Consider the following 16,174-nt stretch of genomic DNA (forward strand, 5'->3'; position numbering starts at 1 on the left):
GGGACTACTCACATGCCTAGGCTTACGCATGTGCTTAAGTACATCGTGCGATCAGGATCTTAGTTACTTTAAATGAGGCATTCTAGCTTTGCCACTTTACCAAATAGCAGTGGTGTAGATTTCAGAGGAAACAAAAGACACTGCTTCCCAGGCCCAAGCAAAGGAATTTGACAATTGTTGCCAGAGAACAAAAAGGGAGTAAAACAAGATAATAAATATATTCAGTACAGAGACAATATAAATGACAAATAATGGGAAGAAACTAATGACATTTGAGATATTTTTTCTCCTACTTGTGTTTGTTAATGGAAGTTCTGTACTATAAGTTTTAAAAGGATTTCTTACAGGAGGAAAGAAGCCAGAGAAATTACTGAAAGGGTCCTGCTTGCTGACGGGTCGAACCAACAAGGTACGTCTGTTCAGCTTGTCAGTACAGGAAAGGAATACACCTCCGTATTGCCCCAGAGACCAACAGTCTTCCCCAAGGCTTGAGGTGATGCACAGAGAAGAGGAAAAAGACAAAAACAAAACAAAACAAAACAAAAGCCATAAGCCAAAAAAATGTAGAATTTTAAATTATGCTGAAATTTGCATAGCTCTGCACAGCTGTGAGACATAGCATGTGTCACACACACCTTCTGAAATGCCCAAATTCAAGGAAATCAAAAGAAAAACTGGTGTGAAAAATATAAATTTGAAAAACTGTAATTTATGGGAAAGGACAACCCAATCAAGAGGTCATGGAATTAAAATCTAATAGAATTCTGCACACAAAACAGACTTATCACTTGATTTTCTCGGAATTAAAAATTCAGCAAAAAGCTTTATTAGCATGGAAGAGGATGATTACAAGAACAAAAAAATTGAGAAAGGAAAACAGTATCCAATTACATTTCAAATTTAGAGTACTTGTTCATAAGCACAAAAATGGTTATGAAGTGGGAAAATTATGTTTTGTATTATAATTCTTGCAATCATTCTTCTGAACATATCTGAGAACAAAGAAAAATTATATTGTTTAAGTTTTAGAACAGAGTTATTTTGTTAAGCATCTTATTCCACTACAAAAATCTCACCACAAGTTTTTCTTTGCATTGTAGAAATATTCCTTCAGAATGTCCTGACTGCCAGCCTTCCCCTGGCCTGGAAAACAGAATGTTCACCTTATCTGTTCTCTGCATTTGGTTTGAGTCCACAGAATTTAGTCATATATAGAGTGTACTTTGAACAGTTTATGAATTGAAACTAGATTTGACAATGCAATTATGTTAAGTGGAGTAACTTAATAACCTGATAAAACTTAAGCAAAGAAAAAACACTACTAAGTTGGAAGGAAGCTCTGGAGAGTTTGAAGCTTCAGACTATTCAGAACAAAGAACCTCTCAAGCCTTTCACAGAACCTGTGGAAAAAGTAACTTGTTAATAGTATGAGGGCTTGGTGTATGCTGTTATATCTAAAAGCATCATGGTATAAACTGCAACAGAAGTTTCTAGAAATAAAATGTAAGGTTTGATTAATAATTGTTACAATACGTTCAAACAAATATATATTTCTAATTCAGAGAAAAGAAAGAAAATTCAGAATGGATCTACTTTTCATACACACCCTGTAGTGTTTGTTCATTGTACTAAGTCTCAAATGAATTGATAACTGAATTAAGGACAGAATGAGAGGTTTACACTGAATTTTCTTCCGATTGTTCTCATGGGAGACTTTCAAAAATGCCTACGGGATTTAGGAGTACAAGTCTCTCTGTAAGTCAGTAGGACTTGTGCTCCTAAATCCCTTAGGCACTTTTGAAACATCTCACCCTAATAACAAATTTTTAAATATTTTAATGGATTATTTGTTGATTCTTCTCCCAGGGAAAGACACTAGAGAATTGTCCCATTTTCTCTTAATTACCATCTCCCACATACCTCCACAGATTCTGCTTCATGACAACTCACCATTCAGCTGATGAAGACTATATGTGTCTCCCTCAGAGCTTGTCAAAGCTACTCTACTTATTAGACTAGTACCTGCTACAATGGTAATGAACTCAGTTCCCTGCATTACAGTGCAGCTACTCCACAACAACAAAAACATCTCTTTTATTAGAAATTTCCTTCTGATGTCTTAAAAATAAACAACTTATCAAGCAGGAGACATAAAAAAACTAGACGTTTACTATTTGGTAGAGTAAAACTAATCACAGTACAGTATTTGAGGCATTTTCCATTGTAAGCATTTGGACAACTCATTTAGTTCAACAAATACCAATTTTTAATGGTGCCACCCACACACAAAATGTATTTCTCCCAAAAGACTGAAATGGCTTATGTATACCTTGTTTGCAAGCAAGTCTAATTCTGGGAAATTCTGATTATCAGTGTTTACTGTTTAAAAAAAAGTATAGTTATGGCTTATTTCACTATATTCCACAATGATTTTTTAATGATAAGTCAAATGATAATTCTGTCAATGAAAAAACTGCTTTCTTTTTTCAGAATGGAATTAATCTAGCATGACTTCCAGGAATTACCTGTTTCTGTAGTGGTCAATGTTGAAGCTCTCTATTTTACATTTGACTTTGGTGTATACATCTTGCACATCTACTGAGGCGCTGAGATCTTCTAATTCACTGACAACACAAATTTCTGCAATAACCAGTGATAATTAAAATTAACATCTGTGAATTACAATCTCTAAGCTAGTGTTATAAATAAAACACTGTTCATACACTAGAAACATGCCTGGGTCACCACAATTTGTATTTGGATCTCTAATTCCCACCCTGCAAAGTTCAGGGCTTTTCACGTAGTGAATTTTTGTTCAAACATCTCATAGACAGAAGCCAGTCACAAAACACAGATCCAGATCCAGAATCCAAATCTCTCTTAAAAATGCTGAGACTGTTTTGGTTTGGGCTCAACTCTGCTGTAAAGCATACAACAGAAAGATAAAATGTCAAAAGAACTCAGAATGGAAAAATACCAATTAATCCGATGCTACAGTGATGAATGCAGTATAAAAACCTGGATAGATTAGATAATTTGAGGCAGACCAGAGTTTAGCAGCTGTCAAAGATGTTTTGCAATCTGAATAGCCACTTCCAATGACTACAAGATGGATAACATCTCTTACCAAATCCTCCACACTTTGCTTAAATAGAAGTCAGCTATGAAATACGAATAGTTTTCTCAGAGCAACATGTCTTTCCTAGTTGTGATAATGCTGCTCCACTTAAACTGTTACAAAGATCAAGTTAATATTTGTCACTTTAGGTGTCCATTAGATATAACAGTTCGGTGGAAAAATAGCATGTGACCATGTAATTAAAGATTATCATAAGATACATGCGCAAAACTGGGTGAATTAAGGCTGCACAGGTAACTTTAATTTTGGGATTTCCTAATTGTTGAGTGCTTGACTTTGTAACCAACTTTAAAGTTCTTTTAACATTGTTTCTGTGTGTAATTATTTATATGCACAATAAATATACATGGCTTTTTACATCTAACATTTGCAGGATAGGAATTTACAATCTAAGATCCACGAGAAGAGAGACAAATATGACTAATAAATACAATAACTCCTCCTCACTTACTGCTAAATAGACTCCTCAGATTATGTAATAAAAATGGGCAAATGACATTAAAAAGGGACAGAAATTAGACTGAGACTCTGATTCTTATTAAAACATAAAAGCAACATTAATGTTTACAAAGTAGAGTTGAGAAATTAAACCTGAGACAGTTGGTGTCAAATTTTTAAGTCATTTTTGTGCCTTGCTTGCTCTCACTGTATTTTCCAAATGGACAGCATCACAGTAAGTCACTGAAAGTAGTGATGGGTTATTTTACTTCTCAACTTCAGAAAAGAATAGCACATTATTAAGTAAAGAGTGCTTCCAGATTTCAGTATGTTACTGCACAATTATAGTTATTAAATGAATCTAGAAAAATGTACTGTTTTGAACTACTGTATTGAAACAACAATACATCTTCCCTTCAAAATTTAGGGGAAAAAATGAATACAGGATTTTTGTTCCGTACATTTTGACTTGAAAATCAATTAAAAAGAATCAGGGCCGTTTACTGCTCTTGATCCATGTGAACTGCTAATATTGACATCAATGGCAATTCTGTGGACACAGAGTAGTATACAGCTTTCTCTATAGCCTAAGCCCTGGTCTACACTGGGGTGGGAGAGTGGTGGCGGGAATTGATCTAAATTATGCAACTTCAGCTACTTGAATAACGTAGCTGAAGTCGACGTACTTAGATCGACTTACCGTTGTGTCTTCACCGCGGTGAGTCGACTGCTGCCACTCCCCCGTTAACTCCGCCTGTGCCTCTCGCAGCGGTGGAGTACAAGAGTCGATTTATTGCATCTAGACTAGATGTGATAAATTGATCCCTGCTGGATCAATCGCTGCCCGCCAATCTGGCGGGTAGTGTAGACATACCCTTATATACCATTAAACAGGCTAGATCGGGGTGGGCAAACTTCTTGGTCTAAGGGCCACATGTAGGTATGGAAATTGTATGGTGGGCCATGAATGCTCACAAAATTGGGGGTTGGAGGGCGAGAGGGCTCCAGCTGGAGGTGGGGGCTCTGGGGTGGAGCTGGGGATGAGGGGTTGGGGGTGCAGGAGGGTGTTCCAGGCTGGGACAAACGGCGGGAGGGGTATCATGCTGGGGCAGGGGGTTGGCATGGAAGAGGTTCAGGGGGGCAGGCTCTGGGCAGCGCTTACCTCAAGCAGGTCCCAGAAACAGCGGCACGTCCCCCATCCGGCTCCTATACGGAGGTGGGACCAGGTGGCTCTGCGCGCTGCCCTGTCTGCAGGCACCGCCTCTTCAGCTCCCACTGGCTGCAGTTCCCAGCCCATAGGAGTTGCAGGGGCAATGGTTGGGGCGAGGGCAGCATGCGGAGCCCTCTGGCTGCCCCTACATGTAGGAGCCAGAGTGGGGACATGCCCTTGCTTCTGGGAGCTGTGTGGAGTGGGGCAAGACCCCAACCCCACTCCCCGGCTGGAGCACCAGAGAGGGACAAGCCCCAGACCCCGCTTCCTGGCAGGAGCTCAAGGGCCGGATTAAAACGTCTGGATGGCCAGATGTGTCCCCCAGGCCGTAGTTTGCCCACCACTGGGCTTGAGATACTCAAATTAAACAACAGCACAAAAGACACTTGATTTAGAGATGTAAGAGCATGACTGAGAGCTAGGAATTCTTGAGCAATAATCCCAGCTCTGGCAGAAACAATATTTTTAGGGCTTGGACAAGTCAGCTAACCTCTTTGCTCTGGTATCTTCATTTATAAAAAGTGTACATAATAATACTTACCTAACAACCATCATGGTGATGGGGGTAATTTAGATAATATCAGTTGAAAATGCTTTTCATTTTCGAAGTGTATTACAAGTGCCAAGTTGTTTTTATCATCCTCATCATCATGTCTACTGAATTTTCAGATTTGTTTCCTGTTAAGTTTCTGCTGTCAAATGTTCTGCTACATTTCTTTGTAAATTAACTTTAATCAGATAGATTAATTTCTTCATTTTCTAAAACAGGGTGCCAGTACATTTTGTTAACAAGGATGTCAAGTGTGCATCCTAAGAAAAATATGTACTTAAATTCATACAATAACAAGTGATTGACAAAATCTACCTGATGAGTTATTTATAAATCTTATTAGTGCAAAAGTTATATTTTCCAAATAAAAAAGTTAGTAAGAAAAGTGAATTGTGTACCACCTACCATTAAATCATATTTCGATTTTCAACATAAAGTAAACTGAAACAAATTAAATTCCTTCTTATTTTTAAAATATTATAGATATTGTGTTAAATTCATGTCTGTGATGCATGGCTAGAAACGGTTAAACATTCTGCAAAATAAACAACCCTCAAAAGACATGTGGGGAGATGATGTTTGTGGTTTTGTGTATTTACATATGAGTGAGTAGGGTGGACAATGTAATCAACAGTATCTGTCTATGCTGTATTCTTATAGTTCAGAGATCAAAAGAACATTCTAGCATTTAAACGAATTGTAAACACAGGATATCTTGGTATTCATCTCTCCTTGAAATGTACTGTGAATAGTGGAGGAACACGCAAATTGCCTTATGTTAATTCTATAGCTAAGTATCAGTGATGGACCATCTTCAAAGTCATCCTAATTACCTTTTGTTCTCTGAGGAAATCCCAACTTGTCAAAGAGGACATGAAATTGTATAAAAGATCTTTGGGCCCTGATTCTGTCATCTCAGATCTGCTCAGGCTTCATCAGGGTAAGTCTGAGTTGCAAGACTGAGGTCCCAGTTATGCTGATACGCCCTGAATATGATATTTGGACATTGGACTATAACTGATGAACTATTCTGAAAGAACTCTTTGCAGCTACGAAGCTCAGCATCTCTGCTATGAATGTGCACCTAAATGAACTGAACTCATGTCTGTATGTATACTGCTCTTTTAACTATATTCTCTCTCTGTTGTTTTTTAATAAATTTAGTTTAGTTAATAAGAATTGGCTGTAGTGTGTATTTGGGTAAGATCTGAAACATTCACGAACCTGGGAGATAATGTGTCTGATCCTTTGCGATTGGTAGAACCTTTTCTTTTATATGATAAAATAAGATTTACAGAAATGTTCATCATATTTCATGTGGGTTCCCGGATGGAGGCCTGAGGTTGGATCACTTTAAGGGAACTGTGTGGTTTGGACTTCTGAGTAACCAGTAAGGTAACAAAGAAGCTGTTTTACGCTGTCTTGGTAAATCTAAGTGGAATAGCCACCAGTTTTATGGGGATTTGTCTTCCCCATTCTTTGCAGTTCACCATAATTGACTGATCTTAGCTGGCCCTCACTGGGACCCCAGTCACAATGTCATTTAAAAATTGTGTTGATTTTTAAATGTTGATAGAAAAATGCAAAATTGTATTTAGTGGCATACAGTTGGGCACATACCATCACCAGAAAAACTTACTAAAATGTGCACACTGCTGATGCACAAACTTTTGTCCTTCATCATTTAAAATGACTAACAAACTTTTAATTCAGATTTAGTATAGTTCTATTTCTTTTGAGGATGAGCCATGTGCCAAATTAAATTTTAACAGCCACCTGTTTCTGAAGTCTCTGAGTGGGAAAAACAAGAGAATAACTTCATATGAGGAAAAAATATACTGTTTTTCATACTTGCATAACTCCAAAGAAGTGAACAAATTGTCTTCAAACTTAAAAATCACTTTGTGGTCTAAGACTAAGCTGCAAAATTGCCTTTGCAATGCTCCCAATCTCTGCCAATCCAGGTGCAAAGGACAATGCTGAAGTCTGATCCCATGCATGACAGCATATTGCAGTATGCTAAAACACTGGACAAACACGTGCATCTTTTTTATAACTATCAGAGTTTTCATTTCATGAATACTTGCTTTAAATAGCAATTGGTTTTATCTTAAAATAACTACACACTTAAGTACTAAATTAAAATAGATAATTCTATGTACCATACCTGTGCCTTTACTTCCAGGATCTGGTGCAAACAGCTTTATAGTAATTTTTGGCAACATCCATTGCATCCACAAGCTAACACGTCCACTTGATATTCCAATGTTACTTGTTGTTTGTTCCAAGGTAATAGAGTCTGAGAATGGAGAATCATCACCACCTTGTACAGAATCAGCCTAGAAAAAGAGAAATACTAACTGAAAAGGCGCAGTGACCACCCAGATTATGTAATAATTTAGAAATATCTCACATGACTGTCTTAAAATACTATAACAGGTCATATCCATATACTGTATATAATATGCTTATATACTGATAGTTTGTAAACCACCTTCCAGTGTGGCACTAAATTAGTATTGCGTCACTCTACTGAGTAGCACAGTTAATAAACAATAACACCTGTGCTCCTAGCGCTTACACAATAAGAATTATCTTCAGAGAAATATATGCTTTCTTCATTAACCAGTACTATTCAATTAGTTAGCAACACTATAAGAAACATGGTCAAATCTACACAACTTCATACAATATGATGGATTTTTTTCAAGACAAAATATCAGTTAATTTTTTAAAAAATATTTACTTTTTAAAATGCAAAAGCACCACAGAATATGGAAGCATTGGTAACAACTCCATAATTAAGGGTGCATTGAGATTTGCTCTTAACAGAGAATTGATATTCCTGTCTTTCATCTCTTTGGACTGAAATTAGTCTCTAAATTTGGGTCAATAATTCTCCACAGGACAACTGAATTTTCTATGTATTTTCTGGACAAAGTCTTCGTTAAATTTGCAAGGGGAAAATTATACATAAGACACCCTCTCCTTTTGAATTTTTCTATTTTCATCACCCCTCTGAAGGTTCTTCTAGCTGAACTACTATGGACCGCCAAACTTCACACACACACATTCTGATAATGTCTTGGACATAAGCCATTTTTGAACATTCAAAATTAGACACATAAAAGTTAGTCCCCCTATTCAGGGAAACCTAATGGAGTTTTGCCCAGATTATATGATGAAACTGTTAAGTTCTAGCATTTGCTTCCATTTTACAAACTCTGCTAGCCTGCCTCATTACCTCTTCTCTTCACAAAAACCCTGGTGGATCAGGGCTGGCCAACAGGGAGCTCTGGGGTGGACGTGGGAAAGATAGTGTATCTGTGCATAATAGAGGGTGAAATCTGGTCTTTGTGAAGGGAAGAGAGGTTTGATTAGGTCTATGAGGCAGTAGAGGAAGAAGAGATGTGAGAGTGGGGCTGTCCTTTGCAGTGGGGGCTGAAGAAGTGGATCCCAATATGTATGCACATGCAGATGGAGTTCCCCCATTGCACTTCTGTCTGCTGCCATGAGGCAGCCAAGGCAGCATTGCCTTGGGCATCTATGGTTCCTCACACTGCCATAACAGATGTACTGGGAGACTCACGGAAGCAGAACCATGAGTAACTTGAATATATCAGTATTTTTGCACTGCTGCCATGGGGAAGACCACAAAGCTGGTCAGAGTGGCAGACGCAGTGACATTTGTGGACAATGTCAGCAAATGTGTCCAACTGACATGACCAATCTATAGATTAAGACCATTGCACTCTAGACTTTTATCCTGGAACTTTTAGAAAAGCCAAAAATTCTTAACTCAAAGTCATGCTAAAGAGAAAACAATTAATGTGGAGAACCTTGTTTTGAGGACTGTTGATAACTTCTGAGACTGTGTTCAAAGATGATTTGTCTACAGTAGTGGTTCTCAAACTTTTGTACTGGTGACCCCTTTCACATAGCAAACCTCAGAGTGCAACCCCCCCTTATAAATTAAAAACACTTTTAAATATATTTAACACCATTATAAATTATGGAGGCAAAGTGGTGTTTGGGGTGGAGGCTGACAGGTCATGACCCCCCATGTAATAACCTCATGACCCCCTGAGGGGCCCCAACCCCGAATTTGAGAACCCCTGGTTTACAAGATAAGATTGTTTGGGTTAAAACACTACTGGAAATAAATGCCATAACAAACTGGGTAGCTTTCCATTGACTATACAGTTATAAAAATTGCATGTATTTCCTCAGCTTGTGGTTGATTTTATTTCACTGGAATTTCAATGCCTATTCTCTCCTTTGCTTTTCTTAAAATTTTTTTTTAAGCTGTGGGTTTATCGGTACAAAACTTATTGGATGTCAGGCCATGTGTTTTTTTAGGTTTAACAACATCCCTTAATGTCTTTGCCTGCTTGGCTGATGCTTTCTTAGCTGGTTCCTGCCAACAAGAAAGAAGAGGAAATTTCAACCAACAAACTAGACCTCACCTCTGATCACCTTCCAGCCTTATCTTCAATGGAGCATGGGACTTTGTCTGCCTAAGGAAATATTCAGCTTCAACTAACATCACAAAAATCCATCCATATCTGACAGTACAAGAGCCTATCCCCCCCCCCCCCGCCTTTTCCTTCCTCTTCTCTGGTTGCCGCCCTATTAATATTTCCATCGCTCATGAAGAAAACTTGTTACCTGCAATATTCTTGCACATTTAAGTGATTTCATTTGTCTTTTTGTAACATGTATATATAATGTCTGGCACAATATGGGATCCTTGACTGTGGCTTCTAGAATCTACAACAGTACAAACAGATAATACTAACAACCATGTGTGATTATGAAGGAGTTAAAGCCTTAAAGCATTGGACAGACCACTAACAGTTTTATTACTGTGGAAGGGTGCACAGACTATCTAATTAACTCGTAACCAGCACTACTTTGATGGTTATGGAGGACAGAAGTGTTAAGTAAGAGTTTTCTCCTTTTTTTTCCCCATGGCATGGGTTATCTCCCTAATATCAAACAAAGGCAGTAAGAATATACTTGTTTTGTTTTGTATTTGCTCCTCAAAATGCTGGCTGAGAGCATAACGAGTTTCTTGTTTGGTCTGTCCTTATGATAAAAGTGCTCACCTCTGGGAAGTATTTATCTTCTGTTGCATCAGCAAACTCTGTTCCTTCCCTAAAACTGTAACGGCTTGACAGACAAGGGCACAAAGATGCGTGCTCTCTGAGAAAGAGCAAAACAAATGAAAGCCACACTGAAAAACCTGTTTGGATGATGGTTGATCAGACAGAGGGGAGCTTCTGTTCTAGACTGACCCATACTATTTCCCCCTTCTATATGGAGCATAGGACATAGGCCAAGAACCTACTCTCTCCCTATGAGATTTTGGAGGAGTATCCTAATATTCACGTGCTCCACTAAAATCAATTCCTAGATTCAGACAGGAGTGTTGCTTCTCCAAACAGCAGTTCTGATGAGCCTCAGACTAATCCCCCTGTTCTTTTCCTTACTTCTATACCCCTCTCCACATGAGGGACCTGCCCCTCTTGATCCACCAGTTTGGAAACCTGACTAAGAGGAAAAGCTTTTTGCAAACTTGCTTGAAAAATCCATTGCCATTAATTTTAACACGTGAAAGTGCAGAGACTTCCATTTCAAAATGCATTGTAAAATCTCAGCTAGATGCAGATGTAACCAGACAGCACAGAAAATAGTGGGACAAATCTTTCTCTTCCCAGTTGTGTGTGTGTGTGTGTGCATGTTTGCTGCTGTTGTTTTTTAACAAGCATCTAGTTCTCACTGTGAACAAGAGATAGCTGTCAGTTTTGCCAGTGAATCTGAGACCAAAACAGACACAGTGTTTCCAATTCTTGCAATATTTGGTGCTTTTCTTAAGGCCTCAGCTTCTGAAGTCAACTGATCATATAAGATACTCAGAGCTGTCATTAAAATAAAGTTAGTTTCCAACTTTTATGGTGTCACAGGCTGTCCCTTCACCTACCCTGTGAGTAGCTGCCTAGCCTGTTCTTGTGGTCTCTTAGCCACAAACACATGCAGACTGTTTCCCTTTCACCATATGTGCTTTTTAATTTTCAGTTTCAAAGCATAACAGATGGAATCACAAGTATATAGCAGGATGAGTATGTTCACACAGCTTTCTCTCCTACCCACAGTTCACTCTCTGAGCCCTTCTCTTTACTTCTCAATTCTTCACCAATTTATCCTCCCAACCACAGAGCCAATTCCTTCATTAATCCAGCAATTGCCACACAAGTCTCTGTAATCCCCAACAGAAACTGGTTAATGGACTTCAATTTAGTCTGCAGTCTTCCCAGTGCTGCAGCAACCTCAGTCACCAGGGTGCTACAAATAGCACCCTGTCTCATATGGTTGTGGAGAAAGGTTTGAAAATGTGACTTACGTGTATTTTAAAGGCAGAAAAACCAAAAGGGAAATTAAAAGAACCACAATTTTTTGACAGGTTTCAGAGTAGCAGCGGTGTTAGTCTGTATTTGCAAAAAGAAAAGGAGTACTTGTGGCACTTCAGAGACTAACACATTTATTTGAGCATAAGCTTTCATGAGCTACAGCTCACTTCATCGGATGCATTCAGTGGAAAATACAGTGGTTGACAAGAATGTCTGCAGAACAGTGAGGGGTTAGGTGGAAATAGTTTTACTTTGTGTAATGACACATCCACTCCCAGTCTTTATTCAAGCCTAAATTAATTGTATCCAGTTTGCAAATTAATTCCAATTCAGCAGTCTCTCATTGGAGTCTGTTTTTGAAGTTTTTTTTGTTGAAGAATTGCAACTTTTAGGTCTGTAATCGAGTGACCAAAGAGATTGAAGTGTTCTCCGACTGGTTTTTGAATGTTATAATTCTTGACGTCTGATTTGTGTCCATTTATTCTTTTACATAGAGACTGTCCAGTTTGACCAATGTACATGGCCGAGGGGCATTGCTGGCACATGATGGTATATATCACACTGGTAGATGTGCAGGTGAACGAGCCTCTGATAGTGTGGCTGATGTGATTAGGCCCTATGATGGTGTCCCCTGAATAGATATGTGGACACAGTTGGCAACGGATAGGTTCCTGGGTTAGTGGTTCTGTTGTGTGGTGTGCGGTTGCTGGTGAGTATTTGCTTCAGGTTGGGGGGCTGTCTGTAAGCAAGGACTGGCCTGTCTCCCAGGAGTGATGGGTCATCCTTCAGGATAGGTTGTAGATCATTGATGATGCGTTGGAGAGGTTTTAGCTGGCGGCTGAAGGTGATGGCTAGTGACGTTCTGTTATTTTCTTTGTTGGCCCTGTCCTGTAGTAGGTGACTTCTGGGTACTCTTCTGGCTTTGTCAATCTGTTTCTTCACTTCAGCAGGTGGGTATTGTAGTTGTAAGAATGCTTGACAGAGATCTTGTAGGTGTTTGTCTCTGTCTGAGGGCAAATGCCAGGATGGTGTTTTCAGGAAGATCACCGATAGATTGTAGTTTCCTCATGAAGTTAAGTGGTGTCTCGAAGATAGCGGGGAGTGCTGGCAGCATAGGGCCTGAGGAGGGAGTCTACATAGCCAGACAATCCTGCTGTCAGGGTGCCAATGCCTGAGATGATGGGGTGTCCAGGATTTCCAGGTTTATGGATCTTGGGTTGCAGATAGAATACCCTAGGTCGGGGTTCCAGGGGTGTGTCTGTGAGGATTTGTTCCTGTGCTTTTTCAGGGAGTTTCTTGAGCAAATGGTGTAGTTTCTTTTGGTAACCCTCAGTGGGATCAGAGGGTAATGGCTTGTAGAAAGTGGTGTTGGAGAACAACCTAGTAGCCTCTTGTTCATATTCCGACCTATTTATGATGACGACAGCACCTCCTTTGTCAGCCTTTTTGATTATGGTGTCAGAGTTGTTTCTGAGGCTGTGGATGGCATCATGTTCTGCACGGCTGATGTTATGGGGCAAATGACGCTGCTTTTCCACAATTTCAGCCCGTGCACGTCGGCGGAAGCACTCTATGTAGAAGTCCAGTCTTGACCTTCAGGCGGAGTCCATCCAGAATCAACGGCACTGCTATGGGTACCCGCATGGCCCCACAGTATGCCAATATTTTTATGGCTGACTTAGAACAATGCTTCCTCAGCTCTCGTCCCCTAATGCCCCTACTCTATTTGCGCTACATTAATGACATCTTCATCCCACCATCAACCTCAGCCTGGACCAGTCCACACAAGAGATCCACTTCCTGGACACTATGGTGCTAATAAGTGATGGTCACATAAACACCACCCTATACCGGAAACCTACTGACCGCTATTCCTACCTACATGCCTCCAGCTTTCATCCAGACCACACCACACGATCCATTGTCTAGAGCCAAGCTCCACGATACAACCGCATTAGCTCCCACCCCTCAGACAGAGACAAACACCTACAAGATCTCTATCAAGCATTCTTACAACTACAATACCCACCTGCTGAAGTGAAGAAACAGATTGACAAAGCCAGAAGAGTACCCAGAAGTCACCTACTACAGGACAGGGCCAACAAAGAAAATAACAGAACATCACTAGCCATCACCTTCAGCTGCCAGCTAAAACCTCTCCAATGCATCATCAAGGATCTACAACCTATCCTGAAGGATGACCCATCACTCTCACAGATCTTGGGAGACAGGTCAGTCCTTGCTTACAGACAGCCCCCAACCTGAAGCAAAAACTCACCAGCAACCACACACCACGCAACAGAACCACTAACCCAGGAACCTATCCTTGCAACAAAGCCCGTTGCCAACTGTGTCCACATATCTATTCAGGGGACACCATCATAGGGCCTAATCACATCAGCCACACTATCAGAGGCTCGTTCACCTGCACATCTACCAGTGTGATATATGCCATCATGTGCCAGCAATGCCCCTCGACCATGTACATTGGTCAAACTGGACAGTCTCTATGTAAAAGAATAAATGGACACAAATCAGACATCAAGAATTATAACATTCAAAAACCAGTCGGAGAACACTTCAATCTCTTTGGTCACTCGATTACAGACCTAAAAGTTGCAATTCTTCAACAAAAAAACTTCAAAAACAGACTCCAATGAGAGACTGCTGAATTGGAATTAATTTGCAAACTGGATACAATTAATTTAGGCTTGAATAAAGACTAGGAGTGGATGTGTCATTACAGAAAACTATTAAAACTATTTCTCCATGTTTATTTCCCTCCGGCCCCCCACTGTTCCTCAGACATTCTTGTCAACTGCTGGAAATGGCCCACTTTGATTATCACTACAAAAGATTTTCCCACCCACCGCTCTCCTGCTGGTAATAGCGCACCTTAAGTGACAGGTTTCAAAGTAGCAGCCGTGTTAGTTCTTTTCTTTTCACCTTAAGTGATCACTCTCATTACAGTGTGTATGGTAACACCCATTGTTTCATGTTCTCTATCTATATAAATCTCCACACTGTATTTTCCACTGAATGCATCCGACGAAGTGAGCTGTAGCTCACGAAAGCTTATGCTCAAATAAATTTGTTAGTCTCTAAGGTGCCACAAGTACCCCTTTTCTTTTTACAATTTTTTTGTAATCTCATGATGTTTTTGGGCCTACCTCATTATTTTTAAATGCTTGATGCTGGCAACGCTGCAGACACTATTGCATGATGTCTTTATGATTTCATAGTCTGGATAGGAATTGGATATCCTATGCCTATAAATGTCTCAATTCAAAATTGGCATTAAATTTGGAAGCCACTCAGATCAGTGAAAAAGAATTTTACAGTTTTAAAAAGATTTTATGTAACCGGATTGGCCAGAAAATATGTTTGCCTGGCACCAACAAGAAATTAAAAACAACTAGAACTGTGCAAATTTCTTTGAGAATTCTTGGCCTTCACAACATCCTCTGGCAAAGAGTTCCAGAGGTTGATTGCGTGTTGTGTGGAGAAATACTTCTACTTGTTTTTAAATACTTGTTTTAAATCTGCTGCCTATTAATTCCATTTGGTGACCCCTAGTTCGTGTGTTATGAGAAGGAGTAAATAGCACTTCCTTATTTACTTTCTCTACACCAGTCATGATTTTATAGACCTCTGTCATATTCCCCCTTAGTTGTCTCTTTTCCAAGCTGAAAACTCCCAATCTTATTAATCTCTCCTCATACGGAAAACATTCCATACCCCTAATAATTTTTGTTGCCCGTTTCTGAAACTTTCCAATTCCAATATATCTTTTTTGAGATGGGGCAAACATATCTGAACGCGGTATTCAAGATGTGGGCGTACCATGGATTGATACAGAGGAAATATGATATTTTCTGTCTTATTATCTATTCCTTTCTTAATGTTCCCAACATTGTTAGCTTATTTGACTGCCGCTACACACTGAGTGGATGTTTTCAAAGAACTATCCACAATGACTCCAAGATCTCTTTCTTGACTGGTAACAGCTAATTTAGATCCCTAATTTAGAAGCCTCTGCCCCCTACGTGTGCAGGCACTGGCTCTATGGCTCCTACGCTGAGGAGGTGGTCTATCTCCTGACGTAGCAAACTCTTGTAAGAAGGGTCCCTGAAGAGGGTATTGGGGTGGGGGAGAAAAGGATGGAGTAGCCAACTTGGATGATATCCACCACCCATTAGTTGGAGGTTATCTGTTATCAGGTGCTGCAGAATGGGGTGAAGACGATCTCTGATGGAATCAGTGTGGCTTCCAGCATGAAATGAGGAGAGTGTTCTATGGGCACCTCAACCAATCCATCAAAACTGTCTCTTCGAGGAGGAGAGCTGAGAGGAAATTTCCTAAGATCCTGACATCTTTTGTCTGGAGAACCTGGGCTTCTTCCTCTAAGGTTCATTTGATCTCTGTGT

General features: G+C 39.7%; 1 protein-coding gene across 8 annotated transcripts in view; it reads right to left on the reverse strand.

Moving 5' to 3' along the window:
• The window catches only part of VPS13B (vacuolar protein sorting 13 homolog B), a 922,277-nt gene that overhangs the window by 317,469 nt on the left and 588,634 nt on the right, over window positions 1-16,174 (reverse strand). For 6 of the 8 annotated variants that reach the window (XM_073330465.2, XM_073330462.2, XM_073330464.2 and 3 more), the window contains exons 26-28: window positions 7,505-7,676; window positions 2,526-2,640; window positions 346-487 (exon numbers count right to left, since the gene is read on the reverse strand). In XM_073330465.2, coding sequence (XP_073186566.2) covers window positions 346-487; window positions 2,526-2,640; window positions 7,505-7,676 — 429 coding nt within the window. Of the gene's footprint in view, window positions 1-345; window positions 488-1,076; window positions 1,144-2,525; window positions 2,641-7,504; window positions 7,677-16,174 lie in introns of those variants that run through there. The other 2 variants (XM_073330469.1, XM_073330466.2) reach the window with 2 other exon arrangements.

The sequence above is a fragment of the Lepidochelys kempii genome, chromosome 2 (assembly GCF_965140285.1).
Source record: "Lepidochelys kempii isolate rLepKem1 chromosome 2, rLepKem1.hap1, whole genome shotgun sequence".
Lineage (NCBI taxonomy): Eukaryota > Metazoa > Chordata > Testudines > Cheloniidae > Lepidochelys > Lepidochelys kempii.